General features: G+C 39.2%; 3 protein-coding genes across 9 annotated transcripts in view; 1 reads left to right on the top strand and 2 right to left on the bottom strand.

Moving 5' to 3' along the window:
- Positions 1-3,181, bottom strand: part of LOC106874221 (unconventional myosin-XIX) — a 60,025-nt gene extending 56,844 nt beyond the window's left edge. For 3 of the 4 annotated variants that reach the window (XM_089346013.1, XM_089346014.1, XM_089346015.1), the window contains exon 1: positions 2,854-3,181. The gene's annotated coding sequence lies outside the window, so the exon portion shown is untranslated. The remainder of the gene's footprint in view (positions 1-2,853) is intronic. The other variant, XM_089346016.1, reaches the window with a different exon arrangement.
- LOC106874220 (ketosamine-3-kinase) overlaps positions 1-25,080 on the top strand; it is a 33,957-nt gene extending 8,877 nt beyond the window's left edge. The window contains exons 1-8 of one of the 3 annotated variants that reach the window (XM_089346023.1): positions 15,680-16,272; positions 17,894-17,977; positions 18,654-18,757; positions 19,853-20,039; positions 21,313-21,363; positions 21,869-22,013; positions 22,876-23,050; positions 23,389-25,080. In XM_089346023.1, the coding sequence (XP_089202149.1) occupies positions 16,132-16,272; positions 17,894-17,977; positions 18,654-18,757; positions 19,853-20,039; positions 21,313-21,363; positions 21,869-22,013; positions 22,876-23,050; positions 23,389-23,464 (963 nt within the window). In that variant the 5' untranslated portion in view covers positions 15,680-16,131 and the 3' untranslated portion in view covers positions 23,465-25,080. Of the gene's footprint in view, positions 1-15,679; positions 16,273-17,893; positions 17,978-18,653; positions 18,758-19,852; positions 20,040-21,312; positions 21,364-21,868; positions 22,014-22,875; positions 23,055-23,388 lie in introns of those variants that run through there. The other 2 variants (XM_089346025.1, XM_089346024.1) reach the window with 2 other exon arrangements.
- Positions 5,797-13,080, bottom strand: LOC106874218 (uncharacterized). Of its 2 annotated transcripts, XM_089345916.1 has the most exons (4): positions 10,817-13,080; positions 8,751-8,876; positions 7,935-8,080; positions 5,797-6,808 (listed from the first exon to the last, which is right to left on the bottom strand). In XM_089345916.1, the coding sequence occupies exon 1, from the start codon at positions 11,923-11,925 to the stop codon at positions 10,978-10,980; it is 948 nt and encodes a 315-aa protein (XP_089202042.1). In that variant the 5' UTR covers positions 11,926-13,080; the 3' UTR covers positions 5,797-6,808; positions 7,935-8,080; positions 8,751-8,876; positions 10,817-10,977. The 2 variants fall into 2 exon arrangements, with proteins under 2 accessions (XP_089202042.1, XP_089202043.1); XM_089345917.1 differs by lacking the exon at positions 8,751-8,876.
- Positions 25,081-25,812: the final 732 nt, after the last annotated feature.

The following is a 25,812-nucleotide window of genomic DNA, read 5'->3' as shown; positions in this document are numbered from 1 at the left end:
GGAGAGGATTTCGGAAAATTCACAAGATCCGAGTTTTTCCCCCGTAACTTTTAGGAAAATGGAGTTTTTTTTTCAATGAAATTTTATAGAAATACCTTTCAGACGACATACATTACGATTATAAGGAAATTTGTGGAGAAAATCTTTTTCGAGGGGGTGGGGAGAGGATTTCGGAAAATTCACAAGATCCGAGTTTTTCCCCCGTAACTTTTAGGAAAATGGGGGTTTTTTTCAATGAAATTTTATAGAAATACCTTTCAGACGACATACATTACGATTATAAGGAAATTTGTGGAGAAAATCTTTTTCGAGGGGGTGGGGAGAGGATTTCGGAAAATTCACAAGATCCGAGTTTTTCCCCCGTAACTTTTAGGAAAATGGGGCTTTTTTTCAATGAAATTTTATAGAAATACCTTTCAGACGACATACATTACGATTATAAAGTAATTCGTGGGGAAAATCTTGAGGTAGGGAGTTGGTGAAATAAGAATTTTTTGCGGAAATTGCCAAACACTCATTATCCTTCTACCTTTATCGAAAGAATGCCAATTTTTGCTTAAATCCTAGCAATGGCCCACCCTTGGGTGCATCATCATTCCATTAAATGTGTTTATGGGGAGAAAAATATTGAAAGACATCAATAAATGTCAGGGTGACAAAGAAACGAGGAAGGTATCGGGTGAGTGTGAGATGTGCTAAAAGCAACAGCTAAATCGCCCTTAAATCACACATTTTTGTTTATGATTTCCCGTGTATAGAAGACAAATTCACGAATTTTTTCTGAAAATTCCAAAGATTAAAAAAAAAAAGTTACGAAGGATTATATGGGGTGTTTGAACTAAATATAAGGTGGACATTGGAATTAGACACTGAGGGAAAATGACTGTAACTTTTTTATTTTTTAAGTTAGGCGATTTTCGTTTTCAATAATGTGTTCTATATGTCACGGTCATGCGATTCCCCCTTAAAATTTTTTTTTATATTCCCCCCCTCACATAACCCCGCCCACCCAGTTCAACTTTCTGAGTAAATGCAGGATTTGGATTGTCCGCGTTTAGCTGTTATTTCTAGCATATCAAGTTTCGTGGTGGGGACTCCACATGTGATCCTTTTTCTGTTTCAATATAAATTGAAGCCGTTCATTTTCGGGGGATTTTCATTGTGTTCTACATGTCCAGGTCGTACGAATAGCCTTCTCGCAACTTAGATGTGAAAATGAACGGCTTCAATTTATATTGAAACAGAAAAAGGATCACATGTGGAGTCCCCACCACGAAACTTGATATGCTAGAAATAACAGCTAAACGCGGACAATCCAAATCTTGCATTTACTCAGAATTTCACAGAATTTTGTTGATCCCGAGAGGCATTTTGGTCACGAATAAAACGTAGGCTGAAATATAAAAGTGGATCATGCGGTAACATGAAATGGTCACATATTGATGAGGCAATGTACCGCGATTATTACGATATGAAATGTGAGAATTCGTGGGAGAACTTTCAAACATTTATTAAGCACATAGCCGAAATATATCCACAGTGATTTCAGAAAGGTAAAGGTTACGGTTTTTTTTTTCTTTTTTCTTTTTTGCTTTCGAATTTGCTTTCTATTTTTTTATTTTTTATTTTGTATTTTTCGTTTTCGAATATATGTTCTCTGGTAAAAAGCGTGAAACTCGCAGTTCAACTTTCTGAGTAAATGCAGGATTTGGATTGTCCGCGTTTAGCTGTTATTTCTAGCATATCAAGTTTCGTGGTGGGGACTCCACATGTGATCCTTTTTCTGTTTCAATATAAATTGAAGCCGTTCATTTTCACATCTAAGTTGCGAGAAGGCTATTCGTATGACCTGGACATGTAGAACACAATGTCAAAAATGAAAATCGCCACCACCCCCGTGGGTGGGTGCGGGGGTATGTTGGGGGGGGGGGGGGGGATCTCAAAAACATTTTTTAGGGGGAATCGCATGACCGGGACATATAGAACACATTATCGAAAACGAAAATCGCCTAACTTAAAAAATAAAAAAGTTACAGCCATTTCCCTCAGTGTCTAATTCCAATGTCCACCAAATATAAGTACACTGTCACAAACCAATTAAATTGTTGAGCCAACGAGATAACATCTACATCTGAGCATGCCCGACTAAAAATAGCAGTCAAACTTTCCTCACATCATATCCTTCAGATTCAAAAAAACATCAGGTGAAGGAATGCAAGGAATTCAGGATACAACATGCCTGAGAAGAAAAATATGGTACTTGGATCAGAATTCCTCCGAAAAATATTTGATCGTAGTCTGTTCGGATAAAGTCACATTGGAGCTAAACAACAATAACACAAATTTGGGGGGTCCGTGCTAATGTAGGGGCTTCTATGAAGTTACTCGATCTGCTAGAAATAGCACCGAAAATCTTTCTCAAATCACATAATACAGTCTTAAAAGAAACAGAGGACAAATTGATTAATGTATACCGGCTTACATGCAATCGGTCACGTAGAAGAAAAAAGAAGAGGATGCGAGAGATTGATAATTGCAAGACCATTAATCATTAGTTTGCTCAATTAAGGACCGCTTGGGGTGGCGGCGGGTTAAACAACAAACAAACGAAGGGGCCTCTACGGAGAAGCTCAAGTTTCTAGAGAGAACATCCTAATCACTTCTAAATTGCGCGCATTATCTTAAAAATGAGAGGAGACATTAACATAGTCCTTCATATCTCTATAAAAAAAAAAAAGAGAGAAGACAGAGAGGATACGGCTGAAACGCTTTTGATTATAAAACTGTGTCCAAACAAGGCCGATCGGGACCCAAACAACAATGTAAATAATAACAATGAAGGAGCTGGCTTACCTTAATTTCTTTAATCTCTAAATATTTTGCCACTTCATTCAAAAGTGACACCCCGACATTTGATTGGCTGAAAACAGACCAATGAAACGTCTTGTTTACACCGGGGCAGACCGGTTTTATATCAGTAAACAATGATCGGAATATATTAAACCCTTAATTAACTTTGTTTTACGGACGTGGCATAACCAAATGGTGAATCGAGTGGCATCTTGAGCAAGTGTATGATCGATTCGAGCCTTGTGAATTAAAAGTGGAGAGACGGAAACAGCGCAAAAGCTGTACCTGCATCCCAAAGGTCACCTTGTCATACATTTGTCTCACGTTGTGGGACTGTGATTGTAATTCAAATGTCCAGCTTTATCACTTTCCTTGTCACGTTGATCGTGCCTGAGAATTTCGTTAAAGGACGTATGATTGTGCAATTCAGACATAAGTACAGAAGTGTCTACCCCTCCCTCGACTTTGTTTCCTCATAACTTTCCGAAAAATGAGTATTTTTTAATGAAATTTGATGGTGTCGATTATAATTATATCAGCATTTGTTTGGAAAACTCATTTTGGAGTCAGGGAGGGGAGTTTCGGATAATTTACACCCCTTGATTTCGTTCCTTCTTAACTTTCAGAAAAATAAGTGGTGGTGGGGCAAAATAAGTAATTTCTGATTTCTTATTATTTTCTCTCTATTTGCTTGAAATCATTACATGGCAAGTATTGCATCGTCATTTTGTACTGTTGCACCATCTTTAGGAGTAAAAATTGGTCAGCATAGTTGTTGTTGAGAGAGTCTGAAACATAATCAGGTGACAGGTACCCTTTTTGGATCTTTTTTAAAACGGGGGCCACATTTTTCATTAACGAAACACTTTGAAACTTGGAACACTGGTAGAATGTGTCATATAAAACATCTTTTTCTCTTAGTCTTCTTAAAAAAAAAAAGAAATCCATAAGTTATTCCATGTGAAAGTTGTCGTATTTCTGTAATTTCAACCAATCACTGACGTCCATTCAGCCGATATACATTAAGTGCCGACTACATAAACAAACGATTCTGAAACAATTAACCCTAACCCTAACTCTAGGGTTAGGGTTAAAGCAAATTTAAAATGAAAAAAGCAAATAAAACGAAGGTATGGAGATTAAATACACTTTACATCGCTTAATCAGCCAAAGGAGTAAATATAAACAACTGAATACTTGTCAGTGATTGGTTGAAATTATCGAAATAAGACAATTTTTTACATGAAATAAATTCGAATACAAAAATATTTTTCTGTTCTATAACACAAAATAGATAAGTATACGAAGTTTGAAAGCCTTTCTGTACCAAAAACACTACGTAAAACATTAATGAAAAATGTGGCCCCCGTTTTAAAATAGATCCCATTTTTCCAAGAAATGTTTCAACTTCGTAATTGATTCTAACCGAGAATGCAAATAAAATATCTGGATAATTTTTGGTGTTTATCAATCAATATTCTTTCTCTGTTGGATTCCAAGTCAATTTTTTTTTTACCTCACACTAATGTCTCATTTCATGATTTTCAACTTTCAAAAGAATGATATCCAAAATGGGGTAGAATGAGTAATGACCAATTTCAATAATATCTTCTCTTTAACTGCATGGTTTGTGGATATATTGGGAAGACAGCCACTTCAGCAGATCGTGAAGAAGCTATACACAACATTTAGATCTAATCGACTTTTATTAATTTCATATCATGTGTCATTTCACCTAGATATCGAAAAGCTTTTTTTGCATTTCTGATCTTTCTGATGCCAAGGGACGGATGTTGATGTGTATGAGCCTGTCGTATATCCAGTCTTTCTCTTATTACTTCCTAGATTACCCGCCCCACCGATATGACTCCCTTTATTTTTTAGTTTTTTAGTTTTTTATTTTTTTATTTTTAATTTTATTTTATTTTAAGTTTTATTTTTATTTTAAGTTTATTCTTACTTTCTTACATGAATATCTGTGTATGTCTTTTTATGGTATTGTATTGTTCTTGACCACCAACTTAACACTACACACTGAATCGTCGCAAGGTATGGAAGGTTTTCGAAGGACCGGAGAGATTATGTCCGGGTGGAGAATTATACCAGATATAGTACTATACAGAATACCGAAACGATCTTCACCTCTTACATCACACATTTCCTCTTACTTCAACGTCGAGATGGTATAATTCCCTGGGAGAGAGATAATTTTGTGGCTGAGGATAGCTTTACATTGTAGATTATACACATATTATATTATGTTATATTATATTATATTATATTATACACATGTAGAGCTTGAAACACGTGTACCGCGGAATCCTTTGTAGTTTTGTTGTTATTTTTTTGTTTTGGATTTACAATTTATATATATATATATATGGTGGTTGTCTACTCCTTACACAGAGTTTGACCACCTCCTGCACCTATACCTTAGCCCCTTCATGGCGTCTGATGTGGCTTTTTAAACCAGACAATGTTCTGAAAAAACACCCACACAGATTGCACTTCTGATTTGTACTACCAATACCTGCAGGTAAGTTCTGCTCATTGTGGATCCTAACATGTCTTTTAAGACCCCTATTGGATTTGCAATATATATATATATATATTGTGCAGTTACTGTTAATACTTCAATTATATATATATATATATATATATATATATATATATATATATATATATATATGCATGTGTGTGTATTTGCTTGTTTGTCTGTGTTTGTCCCCCCAACATCACTTGTCAACCGATGCTGGTGCAGTTACGTACCCATAAGTTAACGGTTCGGCAAAAGAGACCGATAGAATAAATACTAGGCTTACAAAGAATAAGTCCGGGGGGGGGGGTCGATTTGCTCGACTAAAGGCGGTGCTCCAGCATGGCCGCAGTCAAATGACTGAAACAAGTAAAAGAATAAAAGAATAAAAGAATAAAAGAAACTCGTAATTAATTTCAAATTAATAATTTATTACATTTTTCATGTTTAGAAATATATAAATAAATTTTTCTCCCTAAAGCTAAATTTGTTTCATGAAATGTTTTAACAAGAATTAAGATGGCAGGGTTCCTTTGGTGTGGTTTCTGTGATTAATGGAAAAACATTTAAGGGGTACCATGTAAGTATGGCTGTTATGTAGAGCTTGCTTCTCAATCATGGGCTTCCGGGTTCAGTTCCACTGGATGGCACATTGGGCAAGTGTCTTTTACTGCGGCTCCAAGTCAATTAAGGTCTTGTGAGTGAATTTGGTACATGGAACCAGGGTGGAATCTTGTCAAATGTGTGTGTGTGTCTGTGGTTATGTGTGTTTGTGTGCATGGTTGTGTACACATGTAGTGTGTTTGTTTGTGTGTATGTGCATGTACATATATGTGTAGACATATATATATGTGTGTGTGTGTGTGTATATATGTGTGTGTGTGTGTGTGTGTATATATATATATTTGTGTGTGCATATGTATGTGTATGTGTGTGTGTGCATATGTATGTGTATGTATGTATATGTGTGTGTGTGTTTTTGTGTCTGTGTGCATGTATGTATATGTGTGTGAGTATATATATATATATTTGTGTGTGCATATGTATGTGTATGTGTGTGTGCATATGTATGTGTATGCATGTATATGTGTGTGTGTATTTTTGTGTCTGTGTGCATGTATGTATATGTGTGTGTGTGTATATATGCTTGTGTCTGTATGTGTGTACGTGTATGTATATGTGCATGTACATATTTGTGTATCATATGCATATGTGTGTGTGTGTGTATGTATGTATGAGAGTCTGTGTTTGTGTGTGTGTGTGTGTGTGAGAGTCTGTGTGTGTGTGTATGTGTGTGTGTGTGTGTGTGCATGTATGAATGTTGATATTCCAGTTTCACTAGTTTCTGTCTGAACAAAACAGTGACTTCATGTTTGTATTCCTTGTTGACATAACCACTGCCTCCTCTGCGCCTTCAAAGACCTTCGGAATATAAAGAAACATCCATTATTTAAAAAAAAACAAAAAAAAACAGGTAAAGATTAGAGACAGGAAAACCACCAGGCCATGAAATCATACTTCAAATAAGTCATTGTCCAACCCATACCAGCAAGGAAAATGGATGTTAAATGAACAAAATAAATGGAAACAGCTGGACAACATTATCCAATGTGTTATGTCTTTGGGAGTGTAGAATATTTAGAGTGTTTACCCGTTGCTACCTTGCCAGTAAAAATATTTATTCATCATGCACGTGCCTTTATAAATTGTTCAAAGTGAAAGTTCTTTTTTTAAAGTTTGCGTTGAGTTGTCTATATGTTGAAAAACATACAGAAACACACACACACAAACAACAATGAAAAATAACTATATTATACATAGTCTTTTTTTAAGTCTGTGTCGCAATGTGTTGACAGACTTGCACTTAAAATACCCATATTTTAATCAAAACTTGTTAGTTACTAAGGTGACAACACTACCTATTTATCTATCTTTCACACACACATGCCCTCGCTCTCTCTTCCACTGTATTTCTCTCTCTTAACAACAAATTTTTCTCCTCCCCTTCTTTCTCTCTACACAAATGTTGTTACTGTATAATATTTCTTCAAGAATTTATCATTTTCACATATGCCATAAGAATTTAGTAACTTTGTTTCTAACAGTGAAATTCAAAGTAGATAAATTTTTTTTTAAATAGTGTACAAACCTCCTTATCAACACCATTTAATGGCCACTTTCCATGAGTTGGATAGTTTGACAGAAGCTGGCAAGCCAGAAGACTGTACTGTACCAAGCTTTGTCCACTTTGGTATGCTTTCTACAGCTGGATGCCCTTCAGAATACCCATCACTTTACAGAGCATGCTGGATGCTTTTTATGTAGCACCAACACAAAGTCAACTTGTAAGATGGCCCTCGAGTGAACAGAGAGTACAACTGAGAAAGTACCAACTGAGTATTGGGGTCAATGTAATTGATTTTCCCCCCGTCCCTAAACTCCCTAAACTTGTGCCGAAATTTGAAACCAATATTTACACTGCTATTTATAGCTTTAGCTACTTTGAGTTCCACAGTTAAAAATGGGGTATTTTTTTTTTTTAACATACCTTATTATTCAACGTGGTAATAATTTCCAAATAGTTTCTTGTTTCTCTTGGAAACTGGTGAGGACTTCTGTCAGTGAAAATCCATTTTTGTAAAGTTCAGAAGAATGGAAAGTTTATTTGCCATGTATCAGGCCATCCCATAAGTTCTGTCCAAATTTTGAATAAAGAAAACAAGTGATCAAATGTTATATTTAATTGAAATTTAATCAATGTACTTTCCCTGATTATCTATGACTTCCTTCCATCTATTTACAAGGTTTTTCATCCCATCAATGTAAAACTCTTTTGGTTTCAAAGTGAAGAACTCTGAAATGTCAGTTTCGACCTCCTCCTGGCTTGCGAAAGTTATTTTACTAAATTCTTTGTTATATTTAAAATCAATTGAACAAAACATAGAGCATCTCAAAATAAATATGGAAACAAAAGGGTTCTAAGTACAATTCCTGGTGACACATTGAGGCCCCAAGCAAGACACTTTGTTTCATGTTGCTCTAGTCCACTCAGCTGACAAAATTGAACAACCCTTGTATTTCAAAGGACCGACCTTGTCACATTGCACCACCCTGAATCTCCCTGTTAAGGGTACACGTGTCTGGAACCGTCATTATCATAACTGACGGACTGCTAGTTACATTTGGCAGAGAAGTCTGAGTGCTAAAGGCTTAGAGCAATGCCCTTGCATGACCACAGTCCAATAACTGAAATGAAAAAAAAATTTATCTGTCTATCTAGGTCATCCCTCAAGACACCACAAATAAAAGATGAAATATTATACTCAAAGCTTAGGATTAAGTTAAGCTGATTAAAGATGCAGACCTCTTGAACAGCATCTGTCTCATGTCTGTCATACTCCAAGAAGCTCACTGATATTCCTGTAAGATGTCATCATCTGTGCAACACTGTTATCACTTTATTCATATTGCATGTTGTTTCTGTATTACCCTACAATTGAATACATAATGCTCATATATTAATAAGGGGCCGTTTTCCCAATAGCTAATAAACACAATATGTGTAATATATCTAATGTATAGATATGTACATACATACTCTCTCTCTTTTACTCTTTTACTTGTTTCAGTCATTTGACTGTGGTTATGCTGGAGCACCGCCTTTAGTCGAGTAAATCGACCCCAGGACTTATTCTTTGGAAGCCTAGTACTTATTCTATCGGTCTCTTTTTGCCGAACCGCTAAGTTACGGGGACGTAAACACACCACCATCGGTTGTCAAGCGATGTTGGGTGGACAAACACAGACACACAAACATACATATATATATATATATATATATATATATATATATATATATATATATGTATACACATATATACGACGTGCTTCTTTCAGTTTCCGTCTACCAAATCCACTCACAAGGCTTTGGTCGGCCCAAGGCTATAGTAGAAGACACTTGCCCAAGGTGCCACACAGTGGGACTGAACCCAGAACCATGTGGTTGGTAAGCAAGCTACTTACCACACAGCCACTCGACTTTGCTTCAGCATGATTCCAGGTTCAGTCCCACTGCATGGTACCTTGGGCAAATGTCTTCTACAATAACCTTGGGCTAACCAAAGCCTTGTGAGTGAATATGGTAGACAGAAACTGAAAGAAGCTCATCATCTATATTATAATGGAGAAAGCTGCTTATTAATTAATTATGTATCAGTTACTAAAAGAAAGCAATTATTAAAAGCTTGACCGTCTGGAAATTTCTTAATAAATTCATGAACTACAAGGTTTTGGCAAATATAAATATTCGTTGTATTCACCGCAGAATAGATTTTAAAGTTTAATATCAATTTGTTGCACGCGAAATTTTCCATTTTCATTTGCAACAGTCTCTCACTCTCTCTCACCTCTATTTTCATTAACGATAATTTGATATATATTCATTTCAATGTTTACATTTCAAGTTTTAATTCACTATTTGCAAAACCCACAGTTTATTCTATATATGTAATGTAAAAAAATTATATATTGAATGAATGAATACTATTAGACAAAATAGTTGTATAACTTTGACACGAGGAACAATTTCAAGAACGATACATTTCTGGTGTTTGTTAAATGAATACTTTTGATTATACCGGTATAATTAAAGAAAAAAAACTATGAAGTGATTTTGTTGGTATGGCTGTTTAGAATGGTATATCTTTATAATAATAACTATGCGATCGCTGCTATTTCGAACCTATGTGAGTTATCTCGCTTGACTATGACTTACCTATCAGGTATTTTCTGTACCGGGCACATCATCATCACTATTTAATGTCTGTTGTCCATGCTGGCATGAGTTGGATTGTTTGACCAGGGCTGGTAAACCACACTCCAGTCTGATTTATCATGGTTTCTATGGCTGGATGCTCTTCCTAACACCAACCATTCCAAGAGTGTAACAGATGCTTTTAAATGCCACCAGCATGGGTTGTTGTTGGCACTCCATCGCTTACGACGTCGAGGGTTCCAGTTGATCCGATCAACGGAACAGCCTGCTCGTGAAATTAACGTGCAAGTGGCTGAGCACTCTACAGACACGTGTACTCTTAACGTAGTTCTCGGGGGATATTCAGTGTGACAAGGCTGACTCCTTTGAATTACAGGTACAACAGAAACAGGAAGTAAGAGTGAGAGAAAGTTGTGGTGAAAGAGTACAGCAGGAGTTCGCCACCATCCCCTGCTGGAACCTCGTGGAGCCTTAGGTGTTTTCGCTCAATAAACACTCACAACGCCCGGTCTGGGAATAGAAACCGCAATCCTATGACCACGAGTCCGCTGCCCTAACCACTGGGCCATTGCGCCTCCACATGAAAGCATGGGTACCAAGCTAAAACAAGCAAATCAACAAAACAATTCGACCCAATAATTCTAACTGTAACTGACCTTGCATGTTCTACTCCTTTCTTCCTCTGCTTCTGTCGGTCTTCCGACTCTCCAATTCCTTTATCTCAGGATTACCAGCTCCAGATTATCCACAAGCATCAACTCTCTTCTCCTTTGTTTGGTTTCTCTCTCAGGTTCATGCTCACTTCTCCCTTTCCTTGTTATCTTCTTGCTGCAGGAATTTCCCAAACAGTCTCCAGCTTTGAAGCAAATCTAACAACTTTACGGTTTTTGCATCCGCGTTTCCTGCATTTTAATTTCTTTGGCAAGGACTTTTTCCTCCAATAACAGCACATGAAAACCATATGGAAGCAATGCCAGAGCCGATATCTGGCATTGCGTAGACGCTCTCGCCAAGTCGTTTTATATGTTATCCTCAGTGAGATTTCTGAATCAGTCTCCGACAAGGATAAATCTGATGCTGATAAAGTCAATGATGTAGACGACGATGGTAAGGAAGGAAGGTGTAGGCTTGAAGGAGTATGCGAACGGAGATATGGTGGGGAATGGCGCCTTAGTGTGGAATCTGAACTGGCCTGGGCAGCGTGTTTCTGCTGGAAAGAGTTTGTAGGTGGGGGCGATGGTGGAAGCTTAGAAGAGTGCGGTGGGAATGATGGGGTTGTCTTTGCATGTAGGGGAGATGGAGAGTGTGGGCGTGAGGAAGATGACCTGCGTGGGGGAGATGGAGGACTTGGGGGAGAGGGAGGGCGCGGGGGAGAGGGGTATCGTGCAGGAGAAGGTGGGGATGGGGGAGAGGGTGGCCGCGGGGGAGAGCGTGGACTTGGAGGAGAGGGTGGACGTGGGGAAGAGCGTGGGCGTGGGGGAGAGGGGGAGATAGAGGGCGGGCTTGAGGGAGAGGGTGGGCGTGGGGGAGAGTGTGAGGACCTATGTGGGGGAGAGGGCGGGCGCGGAGGATAGTGCCCGCGCGGACGCGGGGCTGTGGGACGGCGTAGGAGAGACCGTGAACGCGGATGAGAGGACAAACATTGGTGTGTGTGACGGTGTGGGAGAGAGGACAGATGCTGGGATGAGGACAGGGGAGATAACGGCGGTGACGATGATGGTGACGATGACGGTGACGACGACGACGATGACGGAGGAGTTGGCATTATTTTTCCGAATGAAACGCACAAATACCAAATCTAACGGAGGAAAAAAAAAAATTAAGATGACTTGAAGAATGGGAAAATGTATCGGTTAATTTAAATCGATAGATCAACAAGTTATCAATCAGTTGTGCAAAGACTTAGGACGAACGGTGAGAACTGAAAGTAAAATTAAAATAAAAAAAAAGAAGGAAAGAAAGAAGCTCGTTGATGTAATTTCATTAAATTATCAAAATAAATTATTGAAATAATTCGAAGAAATGATTCAATAAGACCTAAATATCAACTTGAGATCGATATGCAGTGTCAATTCTGAAGGGAAATCAAATGTTTTACCAATTCAATTCCTACGTCATAATCACCTTGTGTCGTAATTTTTATTAACGGTTTTCAGAAAACATTTCTCGATAGATTTCTGAAAGCCGTTAATAATTTTTCGATGAATGAAAATAACGGCCATTTTGAATATAACTTTCCACACGCAGAGACGTCGAAAGTAAAGTAAACTCAGTTTTCTTGAAATACTTTCAATGACTGTGTAATTTCGTTGATTTAGAAAGATGTTTATAACGGAATAAAATGCTTAAAATAAAATTATTTCAAATTCATTTCTAATAACAAAGTTAACAACGGTTCAATTTGCCCATGGATAAGTCTCCACGTTGATGTGTGAATATATGCGTATATATAAATATGTCTGTGTCTGTACGCTTGTTTGTGTATATGTGTGTATGTGTAATTGTAATCTGTTTGAAACAGAGATTGTCCTCAACAGGAGAGTCCCGCGACGTGGAATGGTTCTGTCAGTGGATGTCCTTCGATATTCTTCGGAGTGACACCACATCCGCCATCTTGTCGGTCGAAACTTCGAAATATTCTTAATAAGTCTCACTGTAATATATTTCTCAATATATTATTATTATTTTCAGTACGTCGAGCTGGCAAAGACGTTAGAGTTTCGAAAAAAATATACTCTGCACTATGTCTCGTCTGGTTCTGAGTTCAAATGCCACCGACATCAAATTTGATTTTCAATCTTTCGGGATCGATAAAAAAAAAAAAAACAATTGCACAGTGGAGCTCATGTAATCGACTCACCCCTTCTCTCAAAATTTCAACCCTTGTACAAATAGTAAAAAGAAATAAATTATTTTTATTACGGCGAAGGAAATGTTCTCTATGTGGCCCGTGTGTTTTCTGTACTCTGTTTATCATTTTGTCCACGTTTTTTTTTGCAACGTCCTGTACCCAGATATGCATGTATATATACATGTAGAATATACTCATTCGTTTATACATGTAGATGTAGGTATGTACATACATATACGAATATATACATATACTCATTTATTATTTGTGTATATATATATGGGGGATGGGGTCAGAATTAGTAATCGGGGTAAAATGAGTAATTCCCGATTTCGTTATTTTCTCCCTATCTGTTGGAAATCATTACATGGCAAATATTCTTTTCTTTTCTACTCGAGACACAAGGCCCAAAATTTTGAGGGGCGGGGCCAGCAGGACTACGGGTGTGACTGAGTGTGAGTATGACAGCAGGACTACGGGTGTGACTGAGTTTGAGTATGACAGCAGGTGTGACTGAGTGTGAGTATGACAGCAGAACTACAGGTGTGACTGAGTTTGAGTATGACAGCAAGACTATAGGTGTGACTGAATTTGAGTATTACAGCAGGACTACAGGTGTGACTGAGTTTGCGTATGACAGCAGGACTACAGGTGTGACTGAGTTTGAATATGACAGCAGGACTACAGGTGTGACAGAGTTTGAGTATACGCAACTGGTACTTAATTTATGGTCAGCATATTTGTTGATAAAGTTATCGTGTTTTTAATGCAGTAAAAAACTTCTTATTGTTCCCTACCCTCACCCGTATATACATATATCATCATCATCGTCGTTTAACGTCCGCTTTCCATGCTGGCATGGGTTGGATGGTTTGACTGAGGGCTGGCGACCCGGAAGACTGCACCAGGTTCCAATCTGATCTGGCAGAGTTTCTACAGCTGGATGCCCTTCATAACGCCAACCACTCTGAGAGTGTAGTGGGTGCTTTTTATGTGTCACCGGCACAGGAGCCTCTCAATATATATATATTTACCTTTGGCACATCTGGTGGGCAATATGTAGCACATATTACCATTTTGGTCTGTTTAATGTCTACTACCAGAGTGTCACAAACTGAGTTTGAGTATGACAGCAGGATTACAGGTGTGACTGAGTTTGAATATGACAGCAGGACTACAGGTGTGACTGAGTTTGAGTATGACAGCAGGACTACAGGTGTGACTGAGTTTGAGTATGACAGCAGGACTACAGGTGTGACTGAGTGTGAGTATGACAGCAGGACTACAGGTGTGACTGAGTTTGAGTATGACAGCAGGACTACAGGTGTGACTGAGTGTGAGTATGACAGCAGGACTACAGGTGTGACTGAGTGTGAGTATGACAGCAGGACTACAGGTGTGACTGAGTTTGAGTATGACAGCAGGACTACAGGTGTGACTGAGTTTGAATATGACAGCAGGACTACAGGTGTGACTGAGTTTGAGTATGACAGCAGGACTACAGGTGTGACTGAGTGTGAGTATGACAGCAGGACTACAGGTGTGACTGAGTTTGAGTATTACAGCAGGACTACGGGTGTGACTGAGTTTGAGTATGACTGCAGGTGTGACTGAGTGTGAGTATGACAGCAGGACTACAGGTGTGACTGAATTTGAATATGACAGCAGGACTACAGGTGTGACTGAGTTTGAGTATGACAGCAGGACTACAGGTGTGACTAAGTTTGAATATGACAGCAGGACTACAGGTGTGATATCTTAGAGGATGTATATTGCAACTGCACCATATGACTTCTTTCTTACCTGTCGGTTTGAAATACATTATAGTTTGGTATGTGTATCTCAACACCTGACACATCAGCATTTAGATATGTTTCTGTTAGTGCCATGTATAATCTGGATTACAAGTCACCAAAGTCTCTCAGGTATGGGATTTTGTGTTAGTGGGACATTACAAGGCCCCTGACATTCAGCAGGAATACTAGTATGACAAAGGTGCCAGTAATGGCCACTGGTTTGACCCTTGTAGAGAAATCAGAGATGGCCACTCTGGATCTTTTGTTGTTTGGAATGGTCTTGAATGCTAGTATGTGCTTCTCAGACTCAATGGCTGATGAAGCCAGGTCATGATGGGACTTCATTATTGGGCTCGACTTAAACAGCCGAAACTCTATTCTCTGCAACGCAGCCGTGAGCGATACATTTGCACCATGTGGAAAATATTCCACCAATATCATCCAAATGATATCGGTATTATGTTTACTCAATTCACTCAAGACTAGCCCCCCCCCCCGTGTAATGTATCCCCTACAAAGGTCGAGATCACATCATATAAGGACACAATCTCTTCACTGCAAATGGTTCCTGCTCTTTTCCATGCTATGCCGAAAGAAATTGAAGTCGAAAAAGACCCCACAACTTTCAAACGGTACCTGGACAAATTCCTCCAACGTAAAGATTCGTTGGGTTGTAGGACAAACCGGTACTACTAAAGCAGCGCGGACCCGAACGCGCAGTCGCGCTAGCTAGTCGTGAGTGGTCGATCCTAACCCTAACCCTAAACACGTATTCATTTGCACACGCGGGTTAGGGATAGGGTTAGGGTTAGGGATAGGGTTAGGGACAGGGTTAGGGTTAGGGATAGGGTTAGGGTTAGGATCGACCACTCAAGACTAGCTAGCGCGGACGCGCGACTGCGCGTTCGGGTCCGCGCTGCTTTAGTAGTACGGGACAAACCTATCTCGCCAGGTATCTAGACATCCTAAATATGGTGTTATTAAAATTGAAGGCAACTCCTACTAAATGTGCTGAGTGCTACTTTCTCTCCATTTAATCGCGTTTAGCTGATGAGCAAGCAACATAAGCTGATAAGACCTAAAAGAAAATAGCGGTGTTCTTCGAACGAAGTGTCTCGTGATATTTATTCCGCACCGAGTTACAGACTCCGTCTGGTCAGTCCCGCCGCCAGAAATACTCCCATGTAGTGATAGGACTATTGGACAACTGTATCTCACCACATTATTGTTAACTTATTGCCTTAAAATAAATAACAACATACACATACACTCAGAGACACGTAGACACATATACCTGTGACACATTTCAGTGAAATTATCAAAGATGGAAGAAGTTATTAAGACAGAGTTGGGTTGCACTATGGTAAAGAAGGTCGGTAGTAGTGGCGGTGGGTCTATCTGCGGAGGGAACAGCTATGAGACGGACAAAGGGAAGATTTATGTGAAGTTTAGCAATGATTCTGCGGTAAGTAATTGAGTTCTATTGTTGCAGATGCTTCGGAGTTTTATTTCGTTTTGCCTTGTTACTGTTTAGTCACAGAAGTAATGGTAGCATCCAGACACCCTTTATAGAGTCTCTGAATCTGGGATAGGAAATTATCATAAGGGAGGACACCAAGCCTTTCCATGCTAGAGACACCCAAGGATCAGGTGGTGGAGGTTGTGAGATCTTTTTCGTTTTCTTCCAACCACTCGAAGATATTTTTTTTTCAACTTAACAGATCGTTTATCTTATTTTATTACACGTGTTTAATATCTTACTTTTTTTTACGTATATCTAAACAGATTCTGATGATCTTTCGATACCAGTACGAAATATTGGCCTTTTCCGTAAAAAGTGTCTTCGGCGATCTTTGCCCAAAGATCGGCCTTTTCTGTAAAAAGTGTTGGAGACAAACAGGGAAACGACGTCATAAAAGCGAAAGACATACAGAAAGCGCGATTTATTTTGAAGGGTTTAGGGATAGGGTTAGGGTTTGGGTTAGGGAATTCCGTCCCTAACCGTAACCCTAACCCTGACACTAAAACCCTAACCCCTACACCGTAGTGAAGATCGTGCTGGTGTTACGGAAAAGACCGATCTTTGGTAAAGATCGCCGAAGACACTTTTTACGGAAAAGGCCGATATTTAGGACTCGTACCGTAATATCGCCTATGGATAGTCTTTCGGTATTCTTGACAGTACTATCTTACTGTAAAATGCAACGTGTCTCATCGGTCACGCTGGTGAAGGGACACTAAAACAACAAACGGAATAGAACTGCATGACAGAGACGCTAAATATGAGCGACAGTTCTAGTTTTTCTCCCTGGAATGTGGCGGAAGTTGTTCTCTGCACATTTTCAGTGTTTATTGCACCTGAGCATCTGGCACATACAAAAACTATCTTCCTAGTTAGCCTTCCTTTCATATTGCTGCACTTCTTATGTGTCCATAGCTTACACTGGGTGCATCTTATAGATTTTCTACTTATGCTTTTTCTACAGATCGAGCAGGGCTATCTACCTGAAGGGGTTTGTGGTTTGTCTGCCTTTCTGCATATATATATATATATATATATATCAAAAAATAAGCAACACGGATTTCAAAGGTGATTGCAGTACGCACGTTTCATGCTACTTCAATTTATTTAAGTAATGCGAGCATTACCTTAAATGCAATATGAAGAGCAATCTTCAGCTGCACGAAAATGCAGAAAATTACATATATATATATATATATATATATATATATATATATATATATATATATATATATATATATATAAAGGAACGCACACATAAATATATATATGTGTGTTTGTATTTGTGTGTTCATCCCCCACACCATTGCTTCATAACAGATGTTGGTGTGTTTATGTTCCTGTAATGTAGCGGTTCAGCAAATGAAACCTACAGAATAAGTATTCGGCTTACAAAGAATAAGTTCTAGAGCTCAATTTCTTTGGCTAAAAAAAACCCCTTTAAGGTAGTGCTCCAGCATAGCCACAGTAAAATGACTGAAAGAAGTAAAAGAATGAAACAGATTATTTATATATGTGTGTATGTATGTATGTATATATATTTATATATTTGTATCTATTTCAGGCGATGGCAATGTTTGAGGGCGAAATGGCCAGCGTAGAATCAATACTTCGCACCAAAGCTGTAAGAATTCCAAAACCATACAAGGTATGTTGTTGTTGTTGCTGTTGTTGGTGGTGGTGGTGGTTGCTGTTGTTGTCCAAGGTGCCACCCAGTAGGACTGAACCCAGGACCATGCTGGTTGGGAAGCAAACACCACTCTACCATTTAAGTAAATTTAATAGGCGCAGGAGTGGCTGTGTGGTAAGTAGCTTGCTTACTGACCACACGGTTCCGGGTTTCATTCCCACTGCGTGGCTCCTTGGGCAAGTGTCTTCCACTATAGCCTCGGGCCGACCAAAGCCTTGTGAGTGGATTTGGTAGACGGAAACTGAAAGAAGCCGGTCATATATATATATATATATATATTTATAGGCGCAGGAGTGGCTGTGTGGTAAGTAGCTTGCTTACTGACCACACGGTTCCGGGTTTCATTCCCACTGCATGGCACCTTGGGCAAGTGTCTTCCACTATAGCCTCGGGCCGACCAAAGCCTTGTGAGTGGATTTGGTAGACGGAAACTGAAAGAAGCCCGTCGTATATATGTATACGTATGTGTGTGTATATGTGGTTGGTAAGCAAGCTACTTACCACACGGCCTCTCCTGTTCACTTTCCACACATCTGTACAATACTGCATATGCTTTATATGCACTTTTGACAAGTTGTAGTGCACCTGAGCATTGTATACAATAATTTCATTATTATTATTATTTCTAATTCAGGTATTTAAGCTACCTGGAACTGGTGCAGCCCTAGTTATGGAGTATGTCGACCTGAAAAGAGGATTATCTACCTTTGCATCTCAACTAGGCCAGCAGATGGCAGCGTAAGTATCATTAAATATGTTCTTCACTGTGTCTCTCCCATGAAGCTGACAATCACACTAAGTGCAAGAGTGGCTGTTGTGCTAAGAAGCTTGCTTACTAACCACATGGTGCTGGGTTCAATCCCACTGCATGGCACCTTGGGCAAGTGTCTTCTACCATAGCCCATGGGTAACTGATGCCTTGTGAGTGAGTTTGGTAGACAGAAACTGTACAGAAGCCGCTCATATATATATATATATATATATATATATATATATATATATATATATATATACATATATTCTTTTACATGTTTCAGTCATTTGACTGTGGCCATGCTGGAGCACCGCCTTAATGATGTTTTAGTCAAAGACATCAACCACTGGACTTATTCTTTGTAAGCCTTGGACTTATTCTCTCGGCCACTTTTGCTGAACTGCTAAGTTAAGGGGACGTAAACACACCAACATCGGTTGTCATGTGATGGTTGGGGAGACATACACAGACTCAAAGACACACAGACACACACACATAAATATATACCATTCCAAAACAGACAGAGTATCCTAGGGTAGTTTTTCTACCTTGTCATCCATCCTCCCCGTGCATGCATGGAAGATGAACATTAAACAATGATGATGATGATGATATATATATATATGACAGGCTTCTTTCAGTTTCCATCTATCAAATCCACTCACAAGGGTCTGGTCGGCACGAGGCTATAGTAGAAGACACTTGCCCAAGGTGCCATGCAGTGGGACTGAACCCAGAACCATGTCGGTTGGAAGGAAGCTTCTTATTTCCTTATTGCCCACAAGGGGCTAAACGTAGAGGGGACAGACAAAGGGATTAAGTCGATTACATCCACCCCAGTGCGTAACTGGTACTTATTTAATCGACCCCGAAAGGATAAAAGGCTAAGTCGACCTCGGCGGAATTTGAACTCAGAATGTAACAGCAGACGAAATACCACTAAGCATTTCGCCTGGCATGCTAACGTTTCTACCAGCTCGCTGCCTTAAAGGAAGCTTCTTACCACACAGCCATGTCTGCCCCTACTGATAACGCTCCATTAAGGTTCTCATAAGGGGTCACTTTGTTTATTCTGTTAGGATGCACAAACACAACGACGACTTATACAAGAAGGAGAAGAAGGAGAGCAACAGGCTCCATGGTTGTAGTGATGGTGATGATGATGATGATGATGGTGAACCGCAACACCAGCCTCGTTTTGGTTTCCCTGTAGCAACATGTTGTGGTAGAATCCCTCAGCCCAATAAATGGAAAGACAGTTGGCCTGTAAGTTCATTTCTTCTTTGCCACCTTCAACAGATTTTACATCTAGTTCTCAGTTCTGTTATTCTTCCAGTTCTTTCAGTTGTTGGGCTACGGCCAGCTGGAGCACTGCTCTTTTTTTTTATGAGTTGAGTTTACTACATCTCCTACCATAATACACACACACACACACACACACGCACACGCACACATATGCTCACACTGTAGTACATTAATCACATCGTCGTCGTCGTCATCATAATCATCAGCGTCTTGTCATCATCATCACCATCGTCATCATCATCATCATCATTATAATCAACATAATCATCAGTGTCTCATCATCATCACCGTCATTGTCAACAGAATCATTGTCGTCGTCATCGTCATCATTTTCATCATAACCATCATCACCATCAATGTCGACGTCATCATTGTCGTCATTGTCATTGTTGTCATCATCACCGTCATTGTCGTCATCATCATCGTCATCATCATCATCACCACCACCATCATCAACATCTTTTAACATCCGTTTTCTCATGCTGGCATGGGTTGGATGGTTTGATCAGATCTGGCAAGCTGCAGTGCTGCTCCATGTTCCCGTCTGATTCAGCTTTGTTTCTATAGTTGGATGCCCTTCCTAATGTCAACCACTTTCCTGAGTGTACTGGGTGCCTTTCATGTGGCACTGACACAGGCGCCTTTTATGTGGCACCGGCACAGGCGCCTTTTTGTGTGGCACCGGCACTGGCACAGGTGCCTGTATAAATCGCCCCATGATAAACAGTGATGTAGCTATTACAATTCACAACAGAACATGTGTAAAATGTGGTGGGGCATGCCTCTCAGCTGGAGGTCTGAAAAAGACACATTAAGAGAGAGAGCATATGGTGGCACCTGCTTCTCCTGGCAGCCAGCACAGCCGTGCAGTATGTAACAAAATGTGTAAAACTTTGGCTGGGCTTAAAACTCATACAAGGGCATATGGCTCTTGTGCAGGTGGCACATAAAATACACCATTTCAAGCGTGGCCGTTGCCAGTACCGCCTGACAGGCCTTCGTGCCGGTGGCACGTAAAAGCACCCACTACACTCTCGGAGTGGTTGGCGTTAGGAAGGGCATCCAGCTGTAGAAACTCTGCCAAATCAGATTGGAGCCTGGTGCAGCCATCTGGTTTCACCAGTCCTCAGTCAAATCGTCCAACCCATGCTAGCATGGAAAGCGGACGTTAAACGACGACGACGATGATGATGATATATTAAATGCGTCTGTTTTCTTCATTTCATTGTTCCAGGAATTCTATGCTGCCAAAATTGATTGTCAAATCACCCACCTGGAAGAAAATGTAAGTTAGATCTGGCGTTTCTATATTTTTCTTTAGTCTTCATGTTCAGAGAGAAATCAGCTTCTATTGTACACTGACTAACAATCTGTATAATAATCTGCTTGTTCATTCACTCATTATGCTTTAGTCGGTTAAAGAGGTGGAGGTGGAGTGAGTGAGAGGTGGAGTAAAAGTGAGAGAGAGAGAGAGAGAGGGGGGAGGAATGTGAGGAGAGAAGAAAGAAGAGAGGAGTATAATGATAGACTAAGGCCAAATGCATCATGTGGTTAGTTGAAGGGAGAGGTAAAGAGCAAGAGAAAAAGACGGTGAGAGAAAAGTGGGAGAGAGAAGTGTTATTGACGTGCTGTAGGGTGGGGAGGGAAAGGTGAAGAGAAAGAGAGAAATGTTAAAGACATGAAGAGGGGAATTACATGGTTAAACAGTTTGTTGAACTGGTGTGTGTATATATATATATATATATATATCTGCCTTTTATAGTATAGATATATGTTTATTTATCTTCCAGTATAGGAACCATGAAGTTCGAGGACTCTGGGACCAGCTGTTGAGGAAATACTCCATATTCTTTGATGATCTTCCTATTATTCCCCCAGCTCTACTTCATGGTGATCTATGGAGTGGCAATGTATCGGAGAATGACGAGGGGCCTGGTGAGTATATTATTATCGTAGGCGTAGGAGTGGCTGTGTGGTAAGTAGCTTGCTTACGAACCACATGGTTCCGGGGTTCAGACCCACTGCATGGCACCTTGGGCAAGTGTCTTCTACTATAGCCTCGGGCCAACCAAAGCCTTGTGAGTGGATTTGGTAGGCGGAAACTTAAAGAAGCCCGTCGTATATATGTATATATATATATATATATATATATATATATATATATATTTGAAGGTTTGGAGGTGATGTACAGAAATTATATAGAAAAAAATTTTTAATTAAGGTACTCAGAAACCTGGATGTTTGTACATTTACAAATTTTTATTAATGTCACATATTAAATGAAGCGCTTTTCACCTAGTTGTGTAGGTTTTTCAGATTGTTTGAAAAATTTGAAAAACCTACACGACTAGGTGAAAAGCGCTTCATTTAATATGTGACATTAATAAAAATCTGTAAATGTACAAACATCCAGGTTTCTGAGTACCTTAATTAAAAATTTTTATATATATATATATATATATATATATATATATATATATATATATATATATATATATATGTATATGTATGTATATGTTTGTGTGTCTGTGTTTGTCCTCCCAACTTCGCTTGACAACCGGTGCTGGTGTGTTTACTTCCCTGTAACTTAGCAGTTTGGCAAAAGAGAACCGATAGAATAAGTACTAGGCTTACAAAAAATAAGTCCTGGGGTCGATTTGCTCGACTATAAAGGCGGTGCTCCAGCATGGCCGCAGTCAAATGACTGAAACAAGTAAAAGTACACCCTTGTGTTAAATGCAGGTAGATGGGTTTGAAACCTTGGCTCATCACACAGCCTCTTCTCTGTCCTTTTCAGTGATATTTGATCCAGCTTCATTCTATGGACATTCAGAATATGAATTCTCCATCTCAAATATGTTTGGTGGATTCCCGAAGTCATTCTTTGACAGTTATCATGAAATAATTCCAAAATCTTCCAAATTTAATCTCCGTCAAAGACTTTACCAATTATTCCACTATCTCAATCATTGGTGAGTATTAACTTCATGTTTTATGCTTATACTCTGAGTTTATCATTATTACTGTATTTTAACGTGTATAAGGAACTCTCATGTATAAGGAACCCTTGTGTATAAGGAAAACCCTAATTTTTGGGGCTTAAAATTTGGAAAAAAATGATTCTGTAAGGGATTATAATACTATCCATGTGTAAGAAAGTCCCGTATTTTTTTGACAGTTTGACTGGGGACCATCTGGCTGCACCAGATATGATTGTTAAATGATGATGATGATGATGATGATGATGAAGTTATCATTTTGTAAAAACACTTTTTATTTTATTTTATTTTATTTTATTTTTTTTTTGCAGGAATCATTTTGGTGGTGGCTACCAACACTCCAGTATGTCAACCCTAAAGGGACTGATAAAAGAACTTCCTGCATAGAATATGCCCCAAATATTTCAAAAGGTTCTGGAATAATATTCACTGAGTTCAATTTTCACAGTCAGCAGGAACTTTCAACTCCTCACAAACATCTCTTTAAAAGAGCAATATGCTGTTGTTGTCTAATCCGAGCCAGTTTTCATTAAAAGGGGGCCTACAATCAAAAGTATCCCAGCCATCGCCATCGCCATCTTAGTTTAGCCCTTTAGCATTTAAGCCAGCCACATCCAATCGAAATATTCTTCCTGTTTTATACTCTTTCTCTTTTACTCTTTTACTTGTTTCAGTCATTTGACTGCGGCCATGCTGGAGCACCGCCTTTAGTCGAGAAAATCGACCCTGGGACTTATTCTTTGTAAGCCTAATACTTATTCTATCGGTCTCTTTTTTTGCCGAACCGCTAAGTTACGGGGACGTAAACACACCAGCATCGGTTGTCAAGCAATGCTACGGGGGACAAACACAAACACACACACACACACACACACATATATATATATATACATACGACGAGCTTCTTTCAGTTTCCGTCTACCAAATCCACTCGCAAGGCTTTGGTCGGCCTGAGGCTATAGTAGAAGACACTTGCCCAAGGTGCCACGCAGTGGGACTGAACCCGGAACCATGTGGTTGGTAAGCAAGCTACTTACCACACAGTCACTCCTGTGCCTATGCAAACTTCTTGTTTTAAAGAGGTCTAAATTTAAACTTTCCATCAAATTTTCATGTAAATTTAAGTTCTGATCACCAGTTTCATAATGTCAAAGTTATCTTAACGAAATTCTTCATTATCTTCGAAATTAATTGAAACAAAGGCAGCGTAGTCTAACAGAAATATGGTCACAAAAGCATTGATGCCCCTCCATGAACCACGGGGGATTTTAACCCTTTAGTGTTCAAACCGGCTATATCCGGCACAAATATTCTACTCATTTTATGCTCAAACTGGCTAGAACCAGTATCTCACACCTACCCTGCAATGTCATTCTAAAAATAAACAATTACATCTTTCAACCCTTGAAGCTACAAGATAATACCAGATTAACTTTTGAAAATGTAAATGAATAAGGATTACTTTTGACATTTTAATTTGAACGCTAAAGGGTTAAGGGAAGTCTACCCTATTTGCAAATATTTGGATTCTAAATGCATCAATCTTTGTGTTGCTGTGTCTTCATCTGTTAGCCCTACCCTGCAAGTCCCAAACACTGTAAAAGGTCAGGGATGCTACCCCTCTTCCTCTCACTCCTGTTTGTCTTCCTCCTAACCAGGAAATTCTTTTGCCATAAGAATAACGAAGGATCATCATCATCATCATCATCATCATCGTTTAACGTCCGCTTTCCATGCTAGCATGGGTTGGACGGTTTGTACATGGTTATTCACCCTGCTAGAAATAGCTGCCAGATCGCCATCAGATCACACAGGACATGTAGTTTGCCATCAGACCAGGCAAGAGCATATAGATAATTTTTAGTCCTACAGGATGGTCAAGGCTGGGTTGTCTTTGATGAAAGGGTTGACTCGGAGCTAAATAAAGACTGCTGCAAGTCAGGTTTTGGTCCATGTGGAATTGAAACGTGATCCAGAAATAAAAAAATTGAACAACAACTAAAGCAATCTTTGCGTTTAACTCTTGTAACATCATTCCATTTGAGACCACCACCTCTGATTCTGTGATACAAAGCCTATTTTCTAATGTATGTTTTAATAACCTAACCTCCCGTCATGAAATTACATGTTAAGTTCTTGTCGTGGATGTTGTCATCATTGTGGTTGTCATGGTAATAGCTGGTGAATGAAAATGTATTTCTAGGGCTGATTGTAGAAGTAATTAATTAACAGCATTCACAAGCAATTAACAGAAGCTTTATTTCCTGCGCACAGTGTTTTCTGTGTTGGCCTTTTGACAAAAACTAACAGCCACAAACATACACCAGGAGAGATACACTACTGGGATCTGTGGCAATCTAACTGGAATAGCAATTGGGGCTGACCCCTCACAACTGGAAAATAATTGTGCTATGGTGAGAGAAATCTGACAGTGGTTGGTGATGAAGTGAGAATGGAGACATCAAATGGTAGTTTCAATATTCCAGGGTTACTGCCAAAAACCACCTTTATATTGGGTTCAATGAGAAAGTTCTAGAAAGTCAAATCATGCAATGATAGAGTTTTGCTCAAGAACACAATACACTGCCCATTCCTGGAAATGAAACTATGATTGTAAGATCATGGATACAAGTCAATATTGTTGTTGTTGTTCGCACTCCGTTGCTTACGATGTTGAGAGTTCCAGTTGATCCGATCAACGGAACAGCCTGCTCATGAAATTAACGTGCAAGTGG

Source organism: Octopus bimaculoides, chromosome 30, assembly GCF_046866305.1.
Source record: "Octopus bimaculoides isolate indiv1 chromosome 30, ASM4686630v1, whole genome shotgun sequence".
In the NCBI taxonomy this organism is placed as follows: domain Eukaryota; kingdom Metazoa; phylum Mollusca; class Cephalopoda; order Octopoda; family Octopodidae; genus Octopus; species Octopus bimaculoides.
This window is presented reverse-complemented; position numbering and strand designations above follow the sequence as displayed.